At 41.8% G+C, this 25,373-nt stretch overlaps 1 protein-coding gene and 15 non-coding genes across 17 annotated transcripts; 15 read left to right on the forward strand and 1 right to left on the reverse strand.

Moving 5' to 3' along the window:
• The first annotated feature begins 100 nt into the window (after window positions 1-100).
• Window positions 101-173, forward strand: trnaf-gaa. Its single transcript has one exon. It is a non-coding gene; the product is annotated as a tRNA-Phe (tRNA).
• A 332-nt stretch (window positions 174-505) lies between these two features.
• trnaf-gaa lies at window positions 506-578 on the forward strand. The gene has a single exon. It is a non-coding gene; the product is annotated as a tRNA-Phe (tRNA).
• Window positions 579-898: 320 nt separating this feature from the next.
• trnaf-gaa lies at window positions 899-971 on the forward strand. The gene has a single exon. It is a non-coding gene; the product is annotated as a tRNA-Phe (tRNA).
• A 331-nt stretch (window positions 972-1,302) lies between these two features.
• On the forward strand, window positions 1,303-1,375 carry trnaf-gaa. The gene has a single exon. It is a non-coding gene; the product is annotated as a tRNA-Phe (tRNA).
• Window positions 1,376-1,693: 318 nt separating this feature from the next.
• trnaf-gaa lies at window positions 1,694-1,766 on the forward strand. Its single transcript has one exon. It is a non-coding gene; the product is annotated as a tRNA-Phe (tRNA).
• A 319-nt stretch (window positions 1,767-2,085) lies between these two features.
• trnaf-gaa lies at window positions 2,086-2,158 on the forward strand. The gene has a single exon. It is a non-coding gene; the product is annotated as a tRNA-Phe (tRNA).
• Window positions 2,159-2,489: 331 nt separating this feature from the next.
• On the forward strand, window positions 2,490-2,562 carry trnaf-gaa. The gene has a single exon. It is a non-coding gene; the product is annotated as a tRNA-Phe (tRNA).
• Window positions 2,563-2,882: 320 nt separating this feature from the next.
• trnaf-gaa lies at window positions 2,883-2,955 on the forward strand. Its single transcript has one exon. It is a non-coding gene; the product is annotated as a tRNA-Phe (tRNA).
• A 319-nt stretch (window positions 2,956-3,274) lies between these two features.
• trnaf-gaa lies at window positions 3,275-3,347 on the forward strand. Its single transcript has one exon. It is a non-coding gene; the product is annotated as a tRNA-Phe (tRNA).
• A 332-nt stretch (window positions 3,348-3,679) lies between these two features.
• On the forward strand, window positions 3,680-3,752 carry trnaf-gaa. The gene has a single exon. It is a non-coding gene; the product is annotated as a tRNA-Phe (tRNA).
• Window positions 3,753-4,072: 320 nt separating this feature from the next.
• Window positions 4,073-4,145, forward strand: trnaf-gaa. Its single transcript has one exon. It is a non-coding gene; the product is annotated as a tRNA-Phe (tRNA).
• A 330-nt stretch (window positions 4,146-4,475) lies between these two features.
• Window positions 4,476-4,548, forward strand: trnaf-gaa. The gene has a single exon. It is a non-coding gene; the product is annotated as a tRNA-Phe (tRNA).
• Window positions 4,549-4,879: 331 nt separating this feature from the next.
• Window positions 4,880-4,953, forward strand: trnaf-gaa. The gene has a single exon. It is a non-coding gene; the product is annotated as a tRNA-Phe (tRNA).
• Window positions 4,954-5,285: 332 nt separating this feature from the next.
• Window positions 5,286-5,358, forward strand: trnaf-gaa. Its single transcript has one exon. It is a non-coding gene; the product is annotated as a tRNA-Phe (tRNA).
• A 319-nt stretch (window positions 5,359-5,677) lies between these two features.
• On the forward strand, window positions 5,678-5,750 carry trnaf-gaa. Its single transcript has one exon. It is a non-coding gene; the product is annotated as a tRNA-Phe (tRNA).
• A 3,426-nt stretch (window positions 5,751-9,176) lies between these two features.
• rep15 (RAB15 effector protein) lies at window positions 9,177-21,607 on the reverse strand. Of its 2 annotated transcripts, XM_034195856.1 has the most exons (5): window positions 21,455-21,607; window positions 20,893-21,208; window positions 19,800-20,257; window positions 14,948-15,061; window positions 9,177-10,102 (listed from the first exon to the last, which is right to left on the reverse strand). In XM_034195856.1, the coding sequence occupies exons 2-5, from the start codon at window positions 21,067-21,069 to the stop codon at window positions 10,072-10,074; spliced, it is 780 nt and encodes a 259-aa protein (XP_034051747.1). In that variant the 5' UTR covers window positions 21,070-21,208; window positions 21,455-21,607; the 3' UTR covers window positions 9,177-10,071. The 2 variants fall into 2 exon arrangements, with proteins under 2 accessions (XP_034051747.1, XP_034051749.1); XM_034195858.1 differs by lacking the exons at window positions 9,177-10,102; window positions 14,948-15,061 and having other exon boundaries at window positions 18,882-20,257.
• Between the last annotated feature and the right edge of the window lie 3,766 nt (window positions 21,608-25,373).

Consider the following 25,373-nt stretch of genomic DNA (forward strand, 5'->3'; position numbering starts at 1 on the left):
ACTGTTGTAGACTATTTAAACGTTAGTTGTACTTTCTGAGAAGTCTGTCATACCCTGCATATGTTGCTTAGTTTTACGTTTGTATTAAACCAAAAGTTGTGCCGAAATAGCTCAGTTGGGAGAGCGTTAGACTGAAGATCTAAAGGTCCCTGGTTCGATCCCTGGTTTCGGCAGAACGTAGATTTCTTTGGTGGACAACTTGCTCAATGGTTGAACATGATGACTCCCAGGTTGTGAGCAGATATCTAAATGCGGCTTGTTTGAATTGGGGAGCAGGTATCTTACTAAAGAGGACAAGTTGCTAATGGTTATCCCTTGTTGACTCGTAGTTAAGAATTTGGACAACATTTGGACAACATTTGTTATAGCTGGCTGATTTAAGGCAGTGAAGTTGTGTGGCAATCTACTGTTGTGGACTATTTAAACGTTAGTTGTACTTTCTGAGAAGTCTGTCATACCCTGCATATGTTGCTTAGTTTTACGTTTGTATTAAACCAAAAGTTGTGCCGAAATAGCTCAGTTGGGAGAGCGTTAGACTGAAGATCTAAAGGTCCCTGGTTCGATCCCTGGTTTCGGCAGAACGTAGATTTCTTTGGTGGACAACTTGCTCAATGGTTGAACATGATGACTCCCAGGTTGTGAGCAAATATCTAAATGCCCCTTGTTTGATTTGGATAGCAGGTATCTTACTAAAGAGGACAAGTTGCTCAATGGTTATGCTTGTTGACTCGTAGTTTTCGAATTTGGACAACATTTGTTATAGCTGCTGACTTAAGGCAGTGAAGTTGTGTGGCATCTACTGTTGTGGACTATTTAAACGTTAGTTGTACTTTCTGAGAAGTCTGTCATACCCTGCATATGTTGCTTAGTTTTACGTTTGTATTAAACCAAAAGTTGTGCCGAAATAGCTCAGTTGGGAGAGCGTTAGACTGAAGATCTAAAGGTCCCTGGTTCGATCCCTGGTTTCGGCAGAATGTAGATTTCTTTGGTTGACAACTTGCTCAATGGTTGAACATGATGACTCCCAGGTTGTGAGCAGATATCTAAATGCCCCTTGTTTGACTTGGATAGCAGGTAGCTTACTAAAGAGGACAAGTTGCTCAATGGTTATGCTCGTTGACTCGTAGTTTAAGAATTTGGACAACATTTGGACAACATTTGTTATAGCTGGTGATTTAAGGCAGTGAAGTTGTGTGGCATCTACTGTTGTGGACTATTTAAACGTTAGTTGTACTTTCTGAGAAGTCTGTCATACCATGCATATGTTGCTTAGTTTTAAGTTTGTATTAAACCAAAAGTTGTGCCGAAATAGCTCAGTTGGGAGAGCGTTAGACTGAAGATCTAAAGGTCCCTGGTTCGATCCCTGGTTTCGGCAGAACGTAGATTTCTTTGGTGGACAACGTGCTCAATGGTTGAACATGATAACTCCCAGGTTGTGAGCAAATATCTAAATGCCCTTGTTTGACTTGGGTAGCAGGTATCTTACTAAAGAGGAGAAGTTGCTCAATGGTTATGCTTGTTGACTCGTAGTTTGCGAATTTGGACAACATTTGTTATAGCTGCTGATTTAAGGCAGTGAAGTTGTGTAGAATCTACTGTTGTAGACTATTTAAACGTCAGTTGTACTTTCTGAGAAGTCTGTCATACCCTGCATATATTGCTTAGTTTTACGTTTGTATTAATAAAAAGTTGTGCCGAAATAGCTCAGTTGGGAGAGCGTTAGACTGAAGATCTAAAGGTCCCTGGTTCGATCCCTGGTTTCGGCAGAACGTAGATTTCTTTGGTTGACAACTTGATCAATGGTTGAACATGATGACTCCCAGGTTGTGAGCAGATATCTAAATGCGGCTTGTTTGAATTGGGGAGCAGGTATCTTACTAAAGAGGACAAGTTGCTAATGGTTATCCTCGTTGACTCGTAGTTTTCGAATTTGGACAACATTTGTTATAGCTGCTGACTTAAGGCAGTGAAGTTGTGTGGCATCTACTGTTGTGGACTATTTAAACGTTAGTTGTACTTTCTGAGAAGTCTGTCATACCCTGCATATGTTGCTTAGTTTTACGTTTGTATTAAACCAAAAGTTGTGCCGAAATAGCTCAGTTGGGAGAGCGTTAGACTGAAGATCTAAAGGTCCCTGGTTCGATCCCTGGTTTCGGCAGAACGTAGATTTCTTTGGTGGACAACTTGCTCAATGGTTGAACATGATGACTCCCAGGTTGTGAGCAAATATCTAAATGCCCCTTGTTTGACTTGGATAGCAGGTAGCTTACTAAAGAGGACAAGTTGCTCAATGGTTATGCTCGTTGACTCGTAGTTTAAGAATTTGGACAACATTTGGACAACATTTGTTATAGCTGGTGATTTAAGGCAGTGAAGTTGTGTGACATCTACTGTTGTGGACTATTTAAACGTTAGTTGTACTTTCTGAGAAGTCTGTCATACCATGCATATGTTGCTTAGTTTTAAGTTTGTATTAAACCAAAATTTGTGCCGAAATAGCTCAGTTGGGAGAGCGTTAGACTGAAGATCTAAAGGTCCCTGGTTCGATCCCTGGTTTCGGCAGAACGTAGATTTCTTTGGTGGACAACGTGCTCAATGGTTGAACATGATCACTCCCAGGTTGTGAGCAAATATCTAAATGCCCCTTGTTTGACTTGGGTAGCAGGTATCTTACTAAAGAGGAGAAGTTGCTCAATGGTTATGCTTGTTGACTCGTAGTTTGCGAATTTGGACAACATTTGTTATAGCTGCTGACTTAAGGCAGTGAAGTTGTGTAGAATCTACTGTTGTAGACTATTTAAACGTCAGTTGTACTTTCTGAGAAGTCTGTCATACCCTGCATATATTGCTTAGTTTTACGTTTGTATTAAATAAAAAGTTGTGCCGAAATAGCTCAGTTGGGAGAGCGTTAGACTGAAGATCTAAAGGTCCCTGGTTCGATCCCTGGTTTCGGCAGAATGTAGATTTCTTTGGTTGACAACTTGATCAATGGTTGAACATGATGACTCCCAGGTTGTGAGCAGATATCTAAATGCGGCTTGTTTGAATTGGGGAGCAGGTATCTTACTAAAGAGGACAAGTTGCTAATGGTTATCCTCGTTGACTCGTAGTTTTCGAATTTGGACAACATTTGTTATAGCTGCTGACTTAAGGCAGTGAAGTTGTGTGGCATCTACTGTTGTGGACTATTTAAACGTTAGTTGTACTTTCTGAGAAGTCTGTCATACCCTGCATATGTTGCTTAGTTTTACGTTTGTATTAAACCAAAAGTTGTGCCGAAATAGCTCAGTTGGGAGAGCGTTAGACTGAAGATCTAAAGGTCCCTGGTTCGATCCCTGGTTTCGGCAGAACGTAGATTTCTTTGGTGGACAACTTGCTCAATGGTTGAACATGATGACTCCCAGGTTGTGAGCAAATATCTAAATGCCCCTTGTTTGACTTGGATAGCAGGTAGCTTACTAAAGAGGACAAGTTGCTCAATGGTTATGCTCGTTGACTCGTAGTTTAAGAATTTGGACAACATTTGGACAACATTTGTTATAGCTGGCTGATTTAAGGCAGTGAAGTTGTGTGGCATCTACTGTTGTGGACTATTTAAACGTTAGTTGTACTTTCTGAGAAGTCTGTCATACCATGCATATGTTGCTTAGTTTTAAGTTTGTATTAAACCAAAAGTTGTGCCGAAATAGCTCAGTTGGGAGAGCGTTAGACTGAAGATCTAAAGGTCCCTGGTTCGATCCCTGGTTTCGGCAGAACGTAGATTTCTTTGGTGGACAACGTGCTCAATGGTTGAACATGATAACTCCCAGGTTGTGAGCAAATATCTAAATGCCCCTTGTTTGACTTGGGTAGCAGGTATCTTACTAAAGAGGAGAAGTTGCTCAATGGTTATGCTTGTTGACTCGTAGTTTGCGAATTTGGACAACATTTGTTATAGCTGCTGATTTAAGGCAGTGAAGTTGTGTAGAATCTACTGTTGTAGACTATTTAAACGTCAGTTGTACTTTCTGAGAAGTCTGTCATACCCTGCATATATTGCTTAGTTTTACGTTTGTATTAAATAAAAAGTTGTGCCGAAATAGCTCAGTTGGGAGAGCGTTAGACTGAAGATCTAAAGGTCCCTGGTTCGATCCCTGGTTTCGGCAGAACGTAGATTTCTTTGGTTGACAACTTGATCAATGGTTGAACATGATGACTCCCAGGTTGTGAGCAGATATCTAAATGCGGCTTGTTTGAATTGGGGAGCAGGTATCTTACTAAAGAGGACAAGTTGCTAATGGTTATCCTTGTTGACTCGTAGTTTTCTAATTTGGACAGCATTTGGACAACATTTGTTATAGCTGCTGACTTAAGGCAGTGAAGTTGTGTGGCATCTACTGTTGTGGACTATTTAAACGTTAGTTGTACTTTCTGAGAAGTCTGTCATACCCTGCATATGTTGCTTAGTTTTACGTTTGTATTAAACCAAAAGTTGTGCCGAAATAGCTCAGTTGGGAGAGCGTTAGACTGAAGATCTAAAGGTCCCTGGTTCGATCCCTGGTTTCGGCAGAACGTAGATTTCTTTGGTGGACAACTTGCTCAATGGTTGAACATGATGACTCCCAGGTTGTGAGCAAATATCTAAATGCCCCTTGTTTGACTTGGATAGCAGGTAGCTTACTAAAGAGGACAAGTTGCTCAATGGTTATGCTCGTTGACTCGTAGTTTAAGAATTTGGACAACATTTGGACAACATTTGTTATAGCTGGTGATTTAAGGCAGTGAAGTTGTGTGGCATCTACTGTTGTGGACTATTTAAACGTTAGTTGTACTTTCTGAGAAGTCTGTCATACCCTGCATATGTTGCTTAGTTTTAAGTTTGTATTAAACCAAAAGTTGTGCCGAAATAGCTCAGTTGGGGAGAGCGTTAGACTGAAGATCTAAAGGTCCCTGGTTCGATCCCTGGTTTCGGCAGAACGTAGATTTCTTTGGTGGACAACTTGCTCAATGGTTGAACATGATGACTCCCAGGTTGTGAGCAAATATCTAAATGCCCCTTGTTTGACTTGGGATAGCAGGTATCTTACTAAAGAGGACAAGTTGCTCAATGGTTATGCTTGTTGACTCGTAGTTTAAGAATTTGGACAACATTTGGACAACATTTGTTATAGCTGGTGACTTAAGGCAGTGAAGTTGTGTGGCATCTACTGTTGTGGACTATTTAAACGTTAGTTGTACTTTCTGAGAAGTCTGTCATACCCTGCATATGTTGCTTAGTTTTACGTTTGTATTAAACCAAAAGTTGTGCCGAAATAGCTCAGTTGGGAGAGCGTTAGACTGAAGATCTAAAGGTCCCTGGTTCGATCCCTGGTTTCGGCAGAACGTAGATTTCTTTGGTGGACAACTTGCTCAATGGTTGAACATGATGACTCCCAGGTTGTGAGCAAATATCTAAATGCCCCTTGTTTGACTTGGGTAGCAGGTAGCTTACTAAAGAGGAGAAGTTGCTCAATGGTTATGCTTGTTGACTCGTAGTTTGCGAATTTGGACAACATTTGTTATAGCTGCTGACTTAAGGCAGTGAAGTTGTGTGGCATCTACTGTTGTAGACTATTTAAACGTCAGTTGTACTTTCTGAGAAGTCTGTCATACCCTGCATATGTTGCTTAGTTTTACGTTTGTATTAAACAAAAGTTGTGCCGAAATAGCTCAGTTGGGAGAGCGTTAGACTGAAGATCTAAAGGTCCCTGGTTCGATCCCTGGTTTCGGCAGAACGTAGATTTCTTTGGTTGACAACTTGCTCAATGGTTGAACATGATGACTCCCAGGTTGTGAGCAAATATCTAAATATGGCTTGTTTGAAATGGGTAGCAGGTATCTTACCAAAAAGGACAAGTTGCTAATGGTTATCCTTGTTGACTCGTAGTTTTCGAATTTGGACAGCATTTGGACAACATTTGTTATAGCTGCTGACTTAAGGCAGTGAAGTTGTGTGGCATCTACTGTTGTGGACTATTTAAACGTTAGTTGTACTTTCTGAGAAGTCTGACATAGCATGTATACAGACATGTATAGTGTATGACTCCATGTATTACTGTGTACCATATATTGTTTATGTAAGTAGCTGCGACTACTAACTGTGTTCATTGGTTAGGGCTGTACCACATGATTGTGATGTCACTACCTGGGGTATAAGACCATTGGAAGTCACGCCCCTTCTCTCTCTGTCCTCAAGCCTCTTGAGATGTGTGCCTATAATAAATAACGTCATGATGAATGGCTAAACTTGAACAGCTGAGATTATTCACCTTTCTGCTGCAGGAGACAAAAGGTTTAAGTCTAAATCTGCTAACATCATGAACTAAGTTCTCATGAACCTTTGTGGGAAAAGTACTGCGGTGTGAATGCGCCTAATGTGTACTATAGCAGGGTTTCCCAACCCCGGTCCGCGGACCGGTACCGGACTGTGGATGGTGTTACTGCCGGGCCCGCGAAAGCTGCTGAGTGTTATTGTAATATTTGCAGAATTATAAATATATAAAAATATTTTATCAAAAACAAATTCAACCCATCATCCAAAAACATACAAAATAAATCAAAATTGGTTTGCATAAGGTTGTGCAGAGAAAGATTACCGGTGCGCCAATAGGAAGTGGAGCACACAGGAGACAACCGTTTCATCGCAGACTGTTATGTTTATGTGGGGAAATGGCAGTGCATACATATTTGAGATATAGTTCGAACTCGGACTTAATTTTAAGGAACATTGCGGCCAGGGGTTGTAGAAGCTATTTTTTTAATTTGTTAAAACCTCCTTCACTTTCATGAAATGGCTGCAGCATCAGGAGGCAGCCTCTGAGAAGTGCTAGCACCAGCGCGTACACACCGCCTTCACTGTGTTCCCCACTGCAGGCTGTTACGTTTCAACCACACACACCTCTACATACACACACATCGAACGGCCCGATTATTCCCCCTATTACTCGTTGTATGAAGGAAATGTCCGGTCACAAAGGCACATGATGTGTGGTGTGTGTATGTGCTCTGCTGTGTGTATGTTCGGTGTGTTTTGTGTGTGTCCAACAACGGCATTTGTTTTCAAATGACCATTGTTGGAGCAATGAGTGGTCTGAAACCCACCTCGGCTCCGTGTGTCCTTTGATGAGCTAGTCAGATTATTAAAAAAAGGAATTCAAAGCACCAGGATAAGGGTTTTAAAAATAATAAATAATCTGTTTTAATGGTAAAGAACAACAATACAAGTTAAAAGGGGTACCCCTGCTCTGGTCCTAGTACACCTTTAAAGGGGCACCCCTGCTCTGTTCCCAGTGCGAGAGACGGACAAAGCACACAACAGGATACATGTAAGGACAACGGGAGGGGTTGTGTCTGATGCTCCTCCCACAGGGCCCATCTATTGGGAGATAATATAAAAACGATAGCCTGTCGCAGCGAATCAGCGCGAGCCAGCCAGGAGGAAAACATTACCTCTGCTCTTAAGCAGTCCTACAGCAATGCTTCTGAAATAGTAACGCACACTCATTCTACCATGCAGCATTCCAGAGGTTTGAGCTGTTGTCCAAATAAGGATATCTTCATCTCCCACATCTCCACTACTCCCAAATACAAAGGTTTCACTTCTCATATTTTCCAGCTTCTTATTTATACAGGACTGCTACTATTTAATACAAAGTAATTAAGTATACACATGAATATATAAAAACACACTTCTTATAATCAGGTGACATAATAAAATGAATATACCAGAAATACGCTGTATTAAACTTTCTGCTATAACACGTTACTTCACCATGAACAGTCATTTACACCACATTCTGGCCAAACTCCACAGGTATGTGGGTGTTCCCAAAAGATAGTTAGTTTAATCTTAATCTCGATGTAGTGCTAAATGCTGTCGGAGTGCACCGGAACGAACGCCCCGGTATGACGTTATTATGGCTGGAAAACAAGCCCAGGGGTCTCACTGACATTTCAGTTATATCAATATGTATATAGTGTATATAGTGGTCCTAATTTGTTTTAATTGTATCCTGGTTTTACACTTTGTTAATATGTTTTGGATGCATATTGTTCTATTATTTCTTCAGGCAGTTACATACAATTAGCCACTGTTGCCACCTATATTAGGCTATATTATATTATATATTATATTAATATTTGTAAAGCGGTCCTAATTTTTTGTTTTAATTGTATCCTGGTTTTAAACGTTTTTAATATGTTTTGGATGCATATTGGTATTTCTTCAGGCTGTTAAATACAATTAGCCTCTCTTGCTACCTGCTGGTGAGTAAATATTCAAAACAGTTAAAATTGACAACTGGTCCGCGAATTTTTTTTAAATGTATCTGCCGGTCCTTGGCACAATAAAGGTTGGGAACCCCTTGTACTATAGGACAGTAAAAAAAAAACAGTTTAAAAGGGAGGAGTGATTAGTAAAATATGCATAAATAAAAAGAAATAATGCTAACTAGGTAACATAAGATAAGAATATAACCAGTTTAAATGATTTGTTATTGGTTGTGATAATATTCTAAAGATGATTGGAGTATTGAAAAGTATACAGCTCCCTTTCATCTGAGTGTTGAGAGCTGTATTCATGAATTCATGTTGTGCTCAAAGTGCACCAGATTGATGCATTTCACTCACCCCCGGACCCCCCTAGAGGAGGTGAGGACCCCCCTAGAGGAGGTGAGGCCCGTCCACCCCCAAATAAAGCAGGTTAAAATAATTCAATTGAATACATTTTCTTTTAGTAAACACTGACCCTGTCCCACAGACCCAAAACAGCACACAAAGGTTAAAGGTCAGCATATCATAATGTTAAAATGTGCTAAATATATACACTGCAAAAAACAAAAAAAAGAGGAGTAAAAGTAGCCCCTGACTTGTTTTATTTTTTGAAAGCAGCTCTCATCCTAAAAAGGTTGGTGACCCCTGCTCTACGGAGTCTCTCTACTCCTCCTAAACTACCAGGATGCGAGGGGTTATAATATGCCCTTTTCAATATACGTTTATCAGACATCTTCCCTGTTACCCTCCCCTTGTTATAGTGAAGACAACAGTGGATGTGAAGGGCTGTAATACACATGTATCAGACATGCTCCCCTTGCTATAATGAAGACAACAGTTTTAAATTTTTTGAATTTTATATTTACATTTTATTTTTCACACACAAAATCAATAATACAGTTATACTGATTGTAACATCTCCAAGATCGTCTCCAGCATAGAATTCCCCAGATTATGGGAAATATCATAATGCAGTTTTTTCACTTCATTCAAAGTATTCATGTGTATGCTGTTTTTGGCACAAAGAGTCATAACATCTACAAACAGTGCATACAATGCGAGCAGATGATACACTTTTGTTACATTTTCTTGTTTCATTTCTTCGGTAATGTTACAGAAAGTTTCGGAAAATGAAGATTCCAGGACCACGTCAAATGTTTTGTTCACAATCGTTTCCCAAAGACCCAGATTACTGGGAGAACGAACCATATCCAACATTTCTTCTAGTTTACAAACTTCAGCCATTCTGTTCACACTGGGATCACTGTTTTCAATCGTCATAATCACAACACCTAAACGGGTATTGACTAAATTCTGATCAATATACACAGATCGTTTTGCATAGTAGGTCCCCATTTTTACTTTAAAGAAATGCTGAGTACTGAAAAAGTCAATTGCTTCATTCAACACCTTGTTATTGGTGTCGTCTTCTTCACCCAGCTCGCTCCTTGATGCGTCTTGAGGTCTTGAGATTGTGAAGAAAAGCCTCCGAATCGCGCCCTGGGTCCTCCTTTCAGACACGTGAATGTTTTCTGCACTCTCTAAGGATAGAGGGTGTCGTTTTTTCTCATACTGATATTCTGAACAATCTGTGCTGTTGTATTTGCTGTAAAGTGTCTCTACTGTAGGCTATTTTTATTATATGTACAGCACTTTGGCTCGACCAAAGATTGTTTATAAATGTGCTATATAAATAAAACTTGATTTGATTTGTGCAAAAATACATTGTTGAATAGCTGGAATAAAACAATCTTGCAGCCGTCTGCGCCGCGGGACGTCCGGTTACATTGACATCCCCCCGTACCCATCCAGCCTGGGGAGGAAGAGAGAGAGAGATTCAAAAAAATATAACTTTATTTAAAATGTCTTAAAAATTTGAAAACATTGCCGATACTCAGACCGGAAAATTCATACAATTCAGACCATTCACCCTGCAGAGAGAGAGTAAGAGTGTGAGTGAGAGTCCATGTCTGAGTCCTTGTCCAAGTGCGTGTACGCGTCCGAGTCCGTGTCACTGTCCGAGTCCGTCACCGAGTCCGTATCTGTGTTCGTGTCCGAGTCTGTGTCCGAGTCCATGTTCATATCCGAGTCCGTGTCCAGTCGGAGTCCATGTCCGAGTCCGTGTCCGAGTCTGTGTCCGAGTCCGTGTCAGAGTCCGTGTCCGAGTCCGTGTCCGTGTTCATGTCCGAGTCCGTGTCCAGTCGGAGTCCATGTCCGAGTCCGTGTCCGAGTCTGTGTCCGAGTCTGTGTCAGAGTCCGTGTCCGAGTCCGTCTCCGAGTCAGAGTCTGTCTCCGAGTCAGTGTCAGAGTCCGTGTCCGAGTTAGTGTCAGAGTGAGAGTCCGTGTTCGTGTCAGAGTCCGTGTCCGTGTCGGAAGTCCGAGTCCGAGTTTGTGTCCGTGTCCGAGTCCGTGTCCATGTTCATGTCCGAGTCCGTGTCCAGTCGGAGTCCATGTCAGAGTCCGAGTCCGTCTCCGAGTCAGTCTCCGAGTCAGTGTCAGAGTCCGTGTCCGAGTTAGTGTCAGAGTGAGAGTCCGTGTTCGTGTCAGAGTCCGTGTCCGTGTCGGAAGTCTGAGTCCGAGTTTGTGTCCGTCTCCGAGTCCGTGTCCGAATCCGTGTCTGTGTCCGAGTCCATGTCCGTGTCCGAGTCCGTGTCCGTTTCCGAGTCAGTGTCAGAGTCCGTGTCCGTCTCCGAGTCCAAGGTCAGAGTCAGAGTCCGTTTCCGAGTCAGTGACAGAGTGAGAGAGTTAAAAAAAAAAAACTTTTATTTTATTTTCAACAACAATGAGCTCATTTAACTAGACAATGAGAGCGAGATTTCTCTTCTTCTCATCTTTTCACATAAAAACAGAGTTAAAAGCGAATGTTCCCTCCACTATAGAGCACACAGCTGTAGTTAAAAACTATTCTTATGAAATCTAAAATCCACACTCACTCTTGCTTTTAAGAGAGAGAGAGAGAGAGAGAGAGAGAGAGAGAGAGAGAGAGAGAGAGAGGAGAGAGAGAGAGAGGAGAAGAGAGAGAGAGAGAGGGAGAGAGAGAGAGAGAGAGAGAGAGAGAGAGGAGAGAGAGAGAGAGAGAGAGAGAGAGAGAGAGAGAAATGCTGCGACTAATTTTCATCCCTGGATGTGTACTGATTTCTCTTTATTTTGTATTTTATTACTAACGTGTGTTTCTCTTTTTTAAGGCAAGGCAAGGCAAGGCAAGTTTATTTATATAGCACTTTTCAACACAAGGCAATTCAAAGTGCTTTACAAAAAATGAAAGAGATTAAGAAAATGGCATTTAAAATCAGTCATTAAAAAGAAAAGATAATAAAATAAACATTAAAAGAAAAAATACATGGATAAAAGTTACAGTGCAGTCAATTAAACATTAAAAGAAAAAAAGTACATGGATAAAAGTTACAGTGCAGTCTAAGATATGAATAGTTCAATTAAAAGCAGCGACAAAAAGAAAAGTCTTCAGCCTGGATTTAAAAGTAGTCAGAGTTGTAGCGGACCTGCAGGTTTCTGGGAGTTTGTTCCAGATATTTGGAGCATAATAACTGAACGCTGCTTTACCATGTTTAGTTCTGACTCTGGGGACAGAAAGCTGACCAGTCCCTGAAGACCTGAGAGATCTGGATGGTTCATCATTTAGCAGGAGGTCAGAAATGTATTTTGGGCCTAAACCATTCAGTGCTTTATAAACCAGCAGCAGTATTTTGAAATCTATTCTTCTTATACAGGAAGCCAGTGTAAAGACTTCAGAACAGGAGTGATGTGATCCACTTTCTTAGTGTTAGTGAGGACTCGAGCAGCGGCGTTCTGAATCAGCTGCAGCTTTCTAATAGATTTTTTAGTGAGACCTGTGAAGACACCATTGCAGTAGTCCAGTCTACTGAAGATAAAAGCATGGACAAGTTTTTCCAAATCCTGCTGTGACATTAGTCTTTTAATCCTAGATATATTCTTTAGGTGATAGTAGGCTGATTTAGTAACAGTTTTAATGTGACTGTTGAAACTCAGGTCAGAGTCCATGACTACACCTAGATTTCTGGCTTTATCTGTTGTTTTGAACATTGCTGACTGAAGCTCAGCGCTAACTTTTATACGTTCTGCCTTGGCTCCAAAAACCATTACCTCAGTTTTATCTTTGTTTAATTGGAGAAAGTTCTGACACATCCAGTCAGTGTCAGAGATTGAATAAGTCACTATTATTGCAGGCCTTTATGTTTACCTGCTTTGCCACTTTTCTGTAACACTGTAAATGTTCCCGCTGTGGGACTTATGAAGGAATTCTGATTCTGATCCCCTGCTTTTTGTTTATTTTAATTTAATGTTTTATTTATTTTATAGGTTTATATATTTTATCATATTTATTGGCTTATTCTTCCTTTATTTTAGAGATGGATCATTATTTATTTTATTGTGAAGTGTGTCTACATTGTGATTGTGAACTCGTCACAAACAAAAGACGAACCCGCCAAACACAGGAAGAGACAAGACTAAATACAGGGAGGGGTAATCACAAGATGAGAAACAGCCGGGCAGGGGAGGAGAAACATAAGGGCAACAGGTGAACACAATCAGACAACTAGACACACCAGGGAAAACTAATGACAGGAGGAAAAACACAGGGAAAAGGACCCGACAATAAACCAGGAGGAGAGAACAGCAAAACACCCAAACCTAGACATAAAAACGTGACATAACATGAATATCGTGACAGAACCCCCCCCCCCCCCCTCAAAACGACGGATACTAGACGTCCCTAAACACCAAAAAAACATCCAAAACGTCCAGCAGGATGGGTGGAGGGGGTCCGGAGGATGGGCCTTGACTGACAGCCCAGGGCACGGCAGAGGACCAGGAAGGGGTCTCGGGCGGACGGCCCGGGGGCAAGGCAGAGTTCGAGGAGGGGGTCTCGGGCGGACGGACCAGGGGCAAGGCAGAGTTCGAGGAGGGGGTCTCGGGCAGACGGCCCGGGGGCCAGGCAGAGTCCAAAAAGAGGCGAAGACCACAGCGGGCGAACCCAGGGGACCGGGCACTAGGGCGAAGGCAGCGGCAGGAAGAGTCAGGGGGCCGGGTCCGAGGGCGAGGACCGCGGCCGGGAAAGTCAGGGGCTCGAGGGCGAAGACTGCGGTACTCAGGGGGCCGCACTCGAGTGCGAAGACCGCGGCTCTCAGGGGGCCGGGCAGGAGCCGGTGTCGACCGGACAGGATCCGGAGCCGGTGGGGACAGGTGTCGGCAAGATCCCCCACAGAAGAGGACACAGGGCCGGCAGGCCCCCGGCAGGAGAGAAGTCGGCGGAACCTCCAACGGCACAAGACATAGGCTTGGCAGGACCCACGGCAGAAGAGTAGTTGGCGGGACCTCCAACGGCACAGGACATAGGGTTGGCAGGACCCCCAGCGGAACCTCCAACGGCACAGGACATCAGGTTGGCAGGACTCCCGGCAGAAGAGTAGTCGTGGGGCCTCCAAGGGCACAGGCCATAGGATTGGCAGGACCCCCAGCAGAAGACTAGTCGGCGGGACCCCCAACGGGACAGGACATGGAGTTGGCAGGACCCCCAGTGGAACCTCCAACGGCACTTGAGTAGGGACTTGAGTGGGGACTCGAGAGAGAGAGAGCTTGAGAGGGAACTCGAGAGGAAACTTGAGAGTTGACTTGAGAGGGATCTCGAGAGGAGACTTGAGAGGGAACTCGAGCGGTGACTTGAGAGGGAACTCGAGCGGTAACTTGAGAGGGGACTCGAGAAGTGACTTGAGAGGGAACTGGAGAGCGGACTTGAGAGGGAACTCGAGAGGGGACTTGAGAGGGGACTTGAGAGGGGACTCGAGAGGGGACTTGAGAGGGAACTCGAGAGGTGACTTGAGAGGGAACTCGAGAGGAGACTCGAGAGAGGGCTTGAGAGGGAACTCGAGAGAGGGTTTGAGAGGGAACTCGAGAGGGGACTTGAGAGGGGACTTGAGAGGGAACTTGTGTCGGTCGGTACACCAACAGGACACGGGAGCTGGCGTCGGCTGGAGAGCCAACAGGAGACGAGGTGCTGGAGTCGGCCGGTACGCCGAAACTGGAGTCGGGACCATAGCTGCTGGGGCCGGAACCATGGCTGCTGGGCCCGGTACTGGGGCCCGAACCATGGTTGCTGGGGCTGGAACCATGGCTGCTGGGGCCGGAACCATGGCTGCTGGGCCCGGTACTGGGACGGAACCATGGTTTGCTGGGGCCAGGACTGGGGCTGGAACCATGGCTGTGTGGGGACGGTTCTGTAGCCGGAACCATGGCTGCTGGGCACGGAACCGGAACACGGAACCATGGCTGGTTTCTCCATACCCATCTGGCGCGCCTCTGACAACACAGTTGCTGAACTCCGGACGCTCCCTTCCATCGATCCGAGCAGTTAGCCAAAAAAAAAGGAAAAATCCAATAATTCCAGCTCGAACGGATCTGCTGGGCCCATTTCACAGTTGGTTGGTTGGTTCTGATACGAGGAGTGAAGCAGGTAGGACCCAAACGCAGATAACACTGATAATACCTTTATTTCAAGGGCTCTTATCTAACATATCACATGGACAAACAAAACACTCCACGGTGAACTCGGTCACAAACAAAAGACGAACCAATACTGAACACAGGAAGAGACAGCCGGGCATGATGTTCACTTCTGTACCTCTTCTTCAGGTGATTTCCAGTCTGCCTGAAGTCGGCCATCGCCAGCCAGCAGGTCCGAACGCTGCAGGAGCTGCTGACCCTGTGACATTTCCACTCCAGAGACAAGAAGCGCCTAAAGGGACACAGGACGTGAGATCAGAGGAGAGTGTGTGTGGACAAATAAGATTCAAAGATTCAAAGGTGTTATTGTCATATAAATGTAAATGTAAATACTGCTTTATTTTATTTTACTATATTTTATCTTATTTTTTAATGTTTTTATAGTGTTCTTAAAATAATTCTCTATCTGTGTTTTTTTAATTGTTGTTTTATGTTTATATATGCACCATGACACCAAGTCAAATTCCTCGTATGTGTCATCCTACCTGGTAATAAACCTGATTCTGATTCTAAAGTGTAGAAATGGCAATGGAAATCTTTTGACCTGAGGCCTGTACTACGAAGCCGGATTTTCGCTTAGCGAGCTAACTTCAGGGTTAACTCGGGTTTCCGGTCCTACGACGCTGGTTCACTTCTTACCGGGGTAGATCTCCATGGTAACTAGGGTTGCCAACTTCCAGAAATGGAAAAACGGGACACATGCATGTGTCCCACGCGCGCGAAGATTTTCGGGTTTCTGGCGGATTTAGTTACTTTTTTTTGTTACTTTATTTCGGTTTTAGGGTTAGGTTAGGGTTATGTTATTTAATTATTTTGGGGGAGCCAGCCCCTAGGGTTCGAAAATGTTTTTGGGGGTCAAACCCCCCAAAACCCTCAAAATGCATAGAAAACTATGCATACCTATAACACAATACAAACACAATGGTCTTACACCTGCATTAGGCTACTACATCACATTGTACATCAGCATGTTCAAATCGGATAGGTGGGCACTAGGGACATCTGGGCACCTCGATGTACAATTGGCTATTTTGTCCAAAATGTTAAAAACAAAAATATTTGAAAAATGGTATTAAGTAATGCAAAGTATACATGTGAACATGCACGGTACATCATTATTAGACTTAATGTTATCCTTCAACCAACCATTGTTGCTCGCTTGTGCAGTTCTGTGCCAGCATGCTGTTTCAGGTCGTTTTCTCCACCGTGACCTATTGAAAACTCCCTCCGACACAAGGTGCAGAAGACCCGAGACAGATCTCCACTCACGGGCTTTACCCAACTGTATTTTTCTTCCCACTGTGTGTTGTAAGACACAAGTATTTTCTTTTTAGAAGGGCCAGGGCCCAGAACCACATCCTCTCTCTCTTCTCCTCTTTCATTATCACCTCCACCGGCAGCGCTCATTTTCCCGCACAACTGAACAGGCTGACATGCCACACACAAACAATGATGCCGCGCCCGCGAACATCTCACACACACACACACACACACACACACACACACACACACACACACACACACACACACACACACACACACACACGTGCGAGCATTGTGCCTGCCCTGTCAACTGAGCAGTCCTAGCGCCAGTGGCGGTTCTAGACCAATTTGACTGGGGGGGCCAGTTATTTTCTGAGGGGGGCACAATAAATGCAGGACGAAAAAGAGAACTAGACAGTATGAAGTAATTGCGCATAAGAAAACAATACAATACAGTTATTGGTATTTGTTTCAGTACACTTATTTATTTCAGATAGATCTTATAGTTATTACTGTTAGCTTCAGCTTAAGTTATAGTGCAATGTTTGCACTAACACCATATTTATATAAAAATAAAGGCAATGAACAGTTACATCTCTACTTTACATAAGGGTGTCTGCACAATCTCACATTACAGCAACAAAATCCTGCGGTTTTTGGCAAACCGAGTACCAGAAAATATACATTTAAAAAAAAAAAAAAAAACGTTTCCTTGTTAGGGGGCCACAGGGGGGTCAGAGGGCAGTGTTAGGGGGGCACTGGCCCCCCCTGGCTCCCCCCTAGAACCGCCCCTGCCTAGCGCCCTTCCTATACAGCACACAAACACACAGGCACGCAGCCAGACACACTGCATTGCGCGCAAACAGAACAATATATATTTTTGTTCTCTTTACCGGGAATCCGGGACAAACAATGTCCCGTACGGGACACGCCCCTTTTGGCTCAAATACGGGACGTCCCGGCTAATACGGGACGGTTGGCAACCCTAATGGTAACGTATGCTGAACGGCAAACCTGCTCCAGATGGTTTTGGTTCCAGATAAGAGATCAACTCAGTTACCTCATTCACACCAACGCAACTCCGGTTCAAGCTCCGTGCTAGAGCTTTTCAGGTTCAGAACCAGTTCTTCGGTTTAGCTCTGGCTCTTTTCACACCGCCCAGAGTCCGACTGGTAATGCGTCGTTGCGTCATCGTTTGCGTCATGACGTAACCGTTTGCGTGCCTGCTTCATAAAGCCAAACCGCGCGGATGAAATCAGTTGCATTCATTTCTTATGGCTCTATCTGCAGCTTTTCCAGAGTCATTTCTGTGGTTTAGTTATATTCTTATAAAAAAGTGTACTCGTGTCAATAAAGGTTTTTTTTAAAACACAACTGCTTCCGAGGTCGGTCTTATTTCTTAAGGTGGACTGAACCATGAGTGTGGAGTAACGTTGTATCTTTCATTTAAATGAACTGTAACCTTCACCCAGGTATGTAACAGCTGTTCTCAACTGAACAGGTGAAGTAAAGTTTAATATGTATAGTTTTATAGATTTATAATGAGTTATAATGAGTGATCAACGTGAATGCTCAGGTTCCACCTTAACACGCAGACACGTTGCTTCACCATGAGCAGAAACCTTTATATTTACAGTCTATGGCAGAAACACTGAAACTCTTGTTAAGTTTCTCCATCGTTGTGTACAAACTGGATAAAACGCGGGCTTTTTGTTGTTGTTCAGGAGTTGATCTGTCTCTGCCATGGATGTGTCTCTGCCCCCGCCTCGACGTAAGCGTGACGTATGTGGTGCTTTTGCTCTGGCCGGACAATTTGTTGGTGCTTGAAACGAACCGGATTCCGGAGCTAAGAGGCTGCTCCGCTGCGTTGTGAAGAGGAAAACCCGGTGCTTTTCAAGCTCCAGCTCCGAATCGGCCCTGAAACACCGTTGGTGTGAATGAGGTAAGTGAAAGCACCGCCTGCTGACCAATCAGAGCTCAGTGTGCGGAGTTTAAATCTATCAAGTCATATTACAGGATAAAGTAAATATAGAAAGACGGCCGGCAAAAATCACCGACTGTGTGAACGTGAAAATTAATAGAATATCACCTCCCATCTTCAGAGCAATCTGACTATTATATATATACTAGTATTATAACATTAGCATTAAGAAAGCTTGCTTAAATATCCGTAACTGGATCAAAGTAACATTATGTACAGTCCGCGGCACTGTGAGTGCATACGTCGATGTGTGTCCCATTATCATTCATATCACATTCACATCATCAATCACATCATAATATATCATATATTTCCTTATCTGAGTCAGCTGAGCCGTATCTGGCCCTGCAACACTCACAGCGTCACATACTGTATGCAGAAGTATTATTTTAAGCAACACATTAAGTTGACGAAACACTTGAGTCAAATGTAATTAAAGTCAGATCCACTTGTGTTTTAGACGGGGCAGTGATATCATAAACCTGTTCATGTACGAATTCAAACACTTTTTTTGTTTACCAGCTGTTCTGTATTCTCCTTGCAGGTACAACTATGTTGCTTTTATCCTGGGTAAAGTGTTAAAGTCATGAAGTTAAAATGACAAAAAAAAACTAAAGTAACAAACCTGTTTTGAAAATGTAAGAAGTAGAAAGTACAGGTATTTCTGTTAAAAATGTAAGAAGTAGAAAGTACAGGTATTTCTGTTAAAAATGTAAGAAGTAAAAGTTAAAAGTCGTCAGAAAAATAAGAAGTGGAGTGTTAGTGTCTCTGTTAGTTTAGTTTGTGTAAAACAATGACTCATCAGCCCCTACATTAACATGTTTATTTTCTACTAATCCCAAAACAATGCCACCATTTTACAGAAATGCAAGACTCAAATTGTATTTAAACCCATTACAATTTGCAATGCTAATTCAAAGACAACAAGAAAATGTACCTCAAGAAAATATTCTCAGGTTAATGCTTAAATACACATTTCGGAGTAAATACAGAGTTAACAGTATTGCCTATAAGCAACTTGTAGCTCAGGTTGATTATAAGCAATATGCAAGTGGTCCAAAAACAGCCAACTGGTGAGACACTATGTTGCTGTTATTGTTGTCAATCTTTCAACACAAGGTTGTGATTTTATTAACATACAGATGTGTTTTCATTTGCATGCAGGTAAACACATCTGTACCTATATTAATCTTGTAACATTTATCCTTGTGAGTCTTACAATTAGTTTGTCTCATTTGAGCCTTCCCTCCAATATCAAGTGAAGTTGTTTTTCTTTTCAAAAACTCTTAAAGCAGCAGTTTGTAATGAAAACATTTAAGTGATTTGCAGCTTTTATTCATTTGAAAAGGTATAGATAATTCCAAATGTTAGTTGTGACCCTCTGCCAAACCTTTATCATGAGGTTGGTGCTTTAAAGATAATTCCACTTATTGTCCTGTTTTCTATCCAGTTATCATGTAGTGAAGTTATCAGTAAAAAGCACACTGTCAGATATCCACTAAAAATGTCATAGGCATTTTCTTTCAAAGGCATTCTACTATATCAAACTCAACATCTTTGTCAATAAAGTTTACCATGTAAGGTTTTCCTACCATATCAATGTGTCATGTAATTATAAAACGTTAAAGGTGCTTTGTTTTAGCTGAATTTAACCATGAGAGTGAGAGAGTCTCCCTCTTTTTTGGTTACAATTGCTTGCATCATTCCTGGAGGTGTATGCAGATACCTTGAGCCTTTGAAGAAGTTTTCGATAAAAGCTCTGTCAATCTTGTTGCACTTTCCGATTGCAGCCTCAAAGTTGTTGCTGAGGACTCCGTAGATATTCCCCTTGTCGTTTTTCTTTCCCAAGAACAAGAAGAGGGCGTAGCAGTCCTTGCCGATGGATGTGCAGAAGTCCACCAGTCTCTCGTATGTGGTCTTGTTACTGGACTCCTTTTGCGCAATCTGGATGGACTCGGTGCAGGCCTCTTGGGGGATGTTGTTCTCCTCAGCAGCCTCCCTGTCAGGGAGGTGTAGGACCTGCACAGCGATCTGGATCCGAGGGTTCTTGGTGGGCTTCTCAAGCATGGCCCAGACCCAGTCAGGCCCTAAGAGGATGCGTTGCTCAGGCGTCATGGCCGTGCAGTTGAATCTGTCTGTCATGTTCAGGCTGACACTCTGAGAGATGTAGGTCATTAGGAAGACCTGTTAAAGGGCAAGATGTTTAAAGACCACCTAAAAGACATTTTTGAATTCTAAAGAGGTTTTTTAAGTATAGATTTTAATAATAGTTAACTTTATTATATAGCACTTCTAAAAAATAGTTACAAAGTCCATTATGATTAAACAGATAATAATGAGAATCTAACAGCAACAATAATAAACACACAATTAAAAACATAAAATGTCATAAGACATAAATAAAAAATACAAATCTAAAAGACAGTTTTTTTCAAAGGCGAATTGAAAGACACAAAATGGTTTGCAGCCCTGATTCTAATTCCAGAGTTTAGAAGCCCTGACTTGAATTCCTAGAGTTCAAATCTTAGCAGTATAGTTTGTCTGAGCTGGAGGGATTATTTGACTGATGCCAAGGAGCAAGGTATTACAGTGATCAAATCAACTAAGTATAAAGGCAATAATAATTGTCAGGTTTTTGGGAGAAATAAATGATCTGATCCCTGAATATGTTTCGATTTCTGCAATGCTGGGTTATTGAAGCGGAAAGAGAACCAACACCAAAGACTTCAATATACTGTATGTAACTGCACTATCTTTGTGACCGGTAACGATCATAGGTCTAAGATTGTTAAGATCACAGCTTTCAAAGGATGGCCTACCTGGGTGAGCACCTCAGAGCTTGCTTGGAACTTGTCCTCTGGGTCTTTGAAAAGGAGGTATTCTCGTGTTCTGGATGCAGCGGCAGAGATGCAATCATTGAATAGCGGTATGAAATCATTCGTTTTGGTGATGAGGGGCCTTCTTAATGTGGAGAAGATGCTTGGTCGAGGGGCCATGTTCTGTTCGTTGGAGATGGGGGGGGGGCGGCTTTAAAGATAAGTTGGAGTTCTGGGGGTTGGTTGGTCTGCTGCTTGTCTGGCCCATAGTGGACTAATAATGGAGGATGGGAGTTCAGAGGGTGGTGTCCCTGGTACCCTGGAAAGATATTGATTGTTCCATGAGTTTTTGCATAAAAAAGAAAATCCTCATCTGTATTATTTCTGTCCCACAATATGGAACCATTCCAACTGACTTTCACAGTGAGCAACCATTTATCCATGTTGCACATTAGAAATGTACACCATTTCTGTCCAATTATGTAATGTGCTAATATAGTAGAAATTACAAGGTCTGAAATCTGATTTAGAAAAAAACGCATACAAAATAATTGCAGATACTCACCAGGATGCTCTTGAAGTTTCTGTATTTCCAAGTACACTACCTGCCTTCTGCTCCAGTCCTATCTGAGATACACAGTGTGTGAATGGTGCTGTGAAGCTTAGTCTTCAGTCTCCTGACATTTACTGAACCTTCAGTAGAATAGAGAGGATTTTTATCCAAGGTTTTGAGGGGTGTTCCTGCTATGTGACAAGGGTGTGGTGTCTGTAACTTGTCAAATTGTATAAGGCTAGGTATACAAAGACTCATCTTACCAGTTCACCTTGGTAACCCTGAAGGGTTTGATGAGTAAACAAATTGCTCTACTGTGTTTTTTTCTGAAGGAAGCACAGAAGAAAACATGGGTTTCAGCAGCTTCAAGTTTGGCTCTATATTTTAATGTCACGCTAGAGAATAAGAAGAACATTTTATTTGTGTTTTTATTATGAAAGATTACATTGAATTATAAATAAAAAATCTTAATCTATCACCTTGCAGAAGGGTACATATTTAATAGTTACCCAGAATCTGGCCAATACAAAGCCCTGATATAAATGTATCTTTAACACAGATTTATTTTAGCTCCAACTCTTTAGAAGATAGAATTAGAGAGATGAAACCCTCTTTAATGGTCACACATGCAGAGCACACAGCACACAGTGACATTTGGCCTCTGCATTTAACCCATCCTAGTAGTAGGAACAGTGGGGAGCTATTGTACAGCGCTTTGGAAAAATAAACTGGTTCTTTGGCTTCTAGAGCTCCATCATATCCTCCAAATAGTGACTAGCTACTGACTATGTCTGCCTTTTGGTGCTGAGCAGTTGATTAGGACTAATGCATGTTTGTCAGAAGTGTTTGCACTGAAAACAGCTGCCAGCTGCTGAGGTAGGAACAAGGTTGACAGCAGCATTGCAATAAACCATAACAGTAAGGAATGTGGCCGTACCAAAACAATGAGCTTAGGGATGGCTAACAAGCTCTCCAGGTAGATGATGGTAGTGCAGCTTTATTTATTCAGAATTGTGACAAAAAATATGTGGGACAGTTCATATTTAAAATGCACAAATTATTTTAACGGTTACACTGTTTCAACATTTCCTCATATCTGTTATTTCTGAAATGGATAATATCCATGGAACTGAATTGTTCCAACTATCAGTTCCACCTTCACAAGCTGCTAAAGCTCCTTTGGTTAACACATAATATATTACCCTACCTGACAGATTAACTGTTCAATTGTTGGATGCTAATTTTTGCCTACAATATAACTGACACTTTTGTTTAAAGATATCTTTAGATGTCATTTTGCTAAGGAGCTCCCATCATCTCCAGTGACTCACTGTCTCGTCTTTAAAGTTTCATGGGTCGAAATTCCAAGATACTTTTGTGAAGTCTTTAGCTATTGTATCTTAACATATAATTTATTATATGAAAACTTATTTCCACTGAATATTTCCCTCCTAAAATAATAGAACTACTTTTAACAAAGTAACATGGCTTAAATAGGTTTTTGTCCTATTCAGCCTTTTCACATCAACATCACTCTTATTGTAAGTCACTTTGGAGAAAGGCTAGAGCTAAATGAAACATTATTTAATGCGGTAATATCTTACAAATACACAAAAAAGATCATACTGAGAAACTTAGCTTAACTTAATTGTGTTTTTTTCACAGTCACAGTTTGGACTAATAGGCCATAAGGTGAACCCTGTTATCGTTTCATCCCGCTCCACAGAAGTGGAACTACACAATCTTTAGTTCATAAAAAAGAACGAGTCATGCCTATCCACCAAAAAAAAGTTCGTCGCTAAAATTACTGTCAATTCTTCTAGGCACGTAATTATTGGCTGAACTAGTCCCTTCAAAGCGTAATAATATCTTGGTCAAAAGTAGTGCCACGGTTTGTCACGTGATCGCGCTACACCAATTGGGTAGCTGCATATACCGGTATCAACAAACAGATTTGGAAAAAATGGCGACCGCCATGGTTTCATCGAGTAGCGGGGACGAGGAAAACGCACCAGAAAGTCTCAAAAAGTCAAAATGATCAACACACAAACATTGTTACATGCATATTACGTCTGTGAACGAAAAGGTTGATTATTTTACCAATACAAGATGGAATACGTACAGGACAAGCTTACAACGGTGGCATTGATTTTGAAGTTACAAATACAATATTATCATATTACAATAATAATAATATAATATATATATATATATATATTATATATATCTATAATAATAATCTAGATATATCTATAATAATAATCTATATATATATAATAATAATCTATATATATCTATAATAATAATCTATAATAATAATAATAATAATGCAATTCATCAAATGATTATATGATGAATGAGTAAATAAATGAATCAATGGTCATTGGTATAAGTACTGCATTTTATTGATCTAAATTACTTAACGTAACAAGTTAACCTTCTTGGACGCAGCTATGTATGAAATCAAGTCATGTTTATTGTAAGAGTGCATTTAACGTGTACAGGGTAACAATAACAACAGACAGACAGACAAAAAGTCCTCAGTCTAATGGAATAATCCACGAGCTCAGCCAATGAACCGAGCGATGCGAACATGGTAGTCCAGGAATGTTGTTGTAGCTGGAGTTGGCTGATAAACGCTGCTAGCCAATGTTGATTCGATGGTCAACTCTGTTCCCAGATAGTAAAACCTCTCACAAATACTGCGTATATAACGCAAATACCTCGGACTTAGTGATGTATTAAGACATATGACAAAACATGACATAAAACAAGCATACAGCACTGTTTAGAATCCATTTGGTCTGGTTTAGCGTAACCATGTAGGCGGCCATCTTTCACTTCTGTTGACAATATGCAGCTACCCAATTGGTGTAGCACGATCACGTGACAAACCGTGGCACTACTTTTGACCAAGATATTATTACGCTTTGAAGGGACTAGTTCAGCCAATAATTACGTGCCTAGAAGAATTGACAGGAATTTTAGCGACGAACTTTTCTTTGGTGGATAAGCATGACTCGTTCTTTTTTATGAACTAAAGATTATGTAGTTCCACTTCTGTGGAGCGGGATTTCTTTTCTAAAGGACTTTTCGAGGTTCACCTTGCGGCCTATAATACAGCTTTGTTTTTATGCTACGGTATAATAATTCAGAGTATTCTGTCAGTATATTATCATCAGATGGGTTTCTACAGAACAGATGATCATCCTAATATTATACCCAACAAAGTAGTTATTCCTTTATTAATGACCTTCACTTACTTTGTCAGTAAGCCATTTAGGCCAGCCTGCACAACACAGGACACTGGAAATAGCAAACACAAAACTCAATCATTATACAAATGATAAAATACACCTGTGCTTTTGGTGCATTGGTATCCAACTGATCCCAACACTACACCAGTGATGTTGATTCAGACAACTACCAAGACATGGTTTTATGTTTTTTTTATATCCAAAGCCTTCAGGTTTCAATTATTGAGATGACTTCAGCAAACACAGCAGGAGCAAAAGAACCAAGACTTGCATCTGCCTTATTACAGCAAGTGAAATACCAGCGCACAGGTTACTCTTTAGTTACCGTTATAAAGGGTTTCTCTCAGAAAAAGAGTTTTTTATCTGAGTGATTCAAACGTCTGTCACTCCCAAAGAGGAGAGGTTACTTGGTGTGTGAATTATCTGCCTAAATCATAACCAGCCGTTTCTGTGAGGTTGGCGATGCTTCAGACAGAACTTCTATTTGCAACGTGGTAATCGCTGTAATCGCCATATGCAACACGCACGCACGCACGCACGCACGCACGCACGCACCCACACACACACACACACACACACACACACACACACACACACACACACACACACACACACACACACACACACACACACACACACACACACACACACACACACACACACACACACACACA

This window comes from Gymnodraco acuticeps, unplaced genomic scaffold (assembly GCF_902827175.1).
Source record: "Gymnodraco acuticeps unplaced genomic scaffold, fGymAcu1.1, whole genome shotgun sequence".
Taxonomy (NCBI): Eukaryota; Metazoa; Chordata; class Actinopteri; order Perciformes; family Bathydraconidae; genus Gymnodraco; species Gymnodraco acuticeps.

Bases quoted from the DNA above. Each gene is read 5' to 3' on its own strand.
- rep15 (XM_034195856.1), bottom strand. From the start codon at position 21,069: ATGGCCCCTCGACCAAGCATCTTCTCCACATTAAGAAGGCCCCTCATC. The intron at 15,062-19,799 runs GTATCTGCATAC...GTGTCCCTTTAG, and splicing joins AACTTCTTCAAAGGCTCAAG to GCGCTTCTTGTCTCTGGAGT. The intron at 10,103-14,947 runs GTACAGAAGTGA...CTTCCTCCCCAG, and splicing joins GGAAATCACCTGAAGAAGAG to GCTGGATGGGTACGGGGGGA.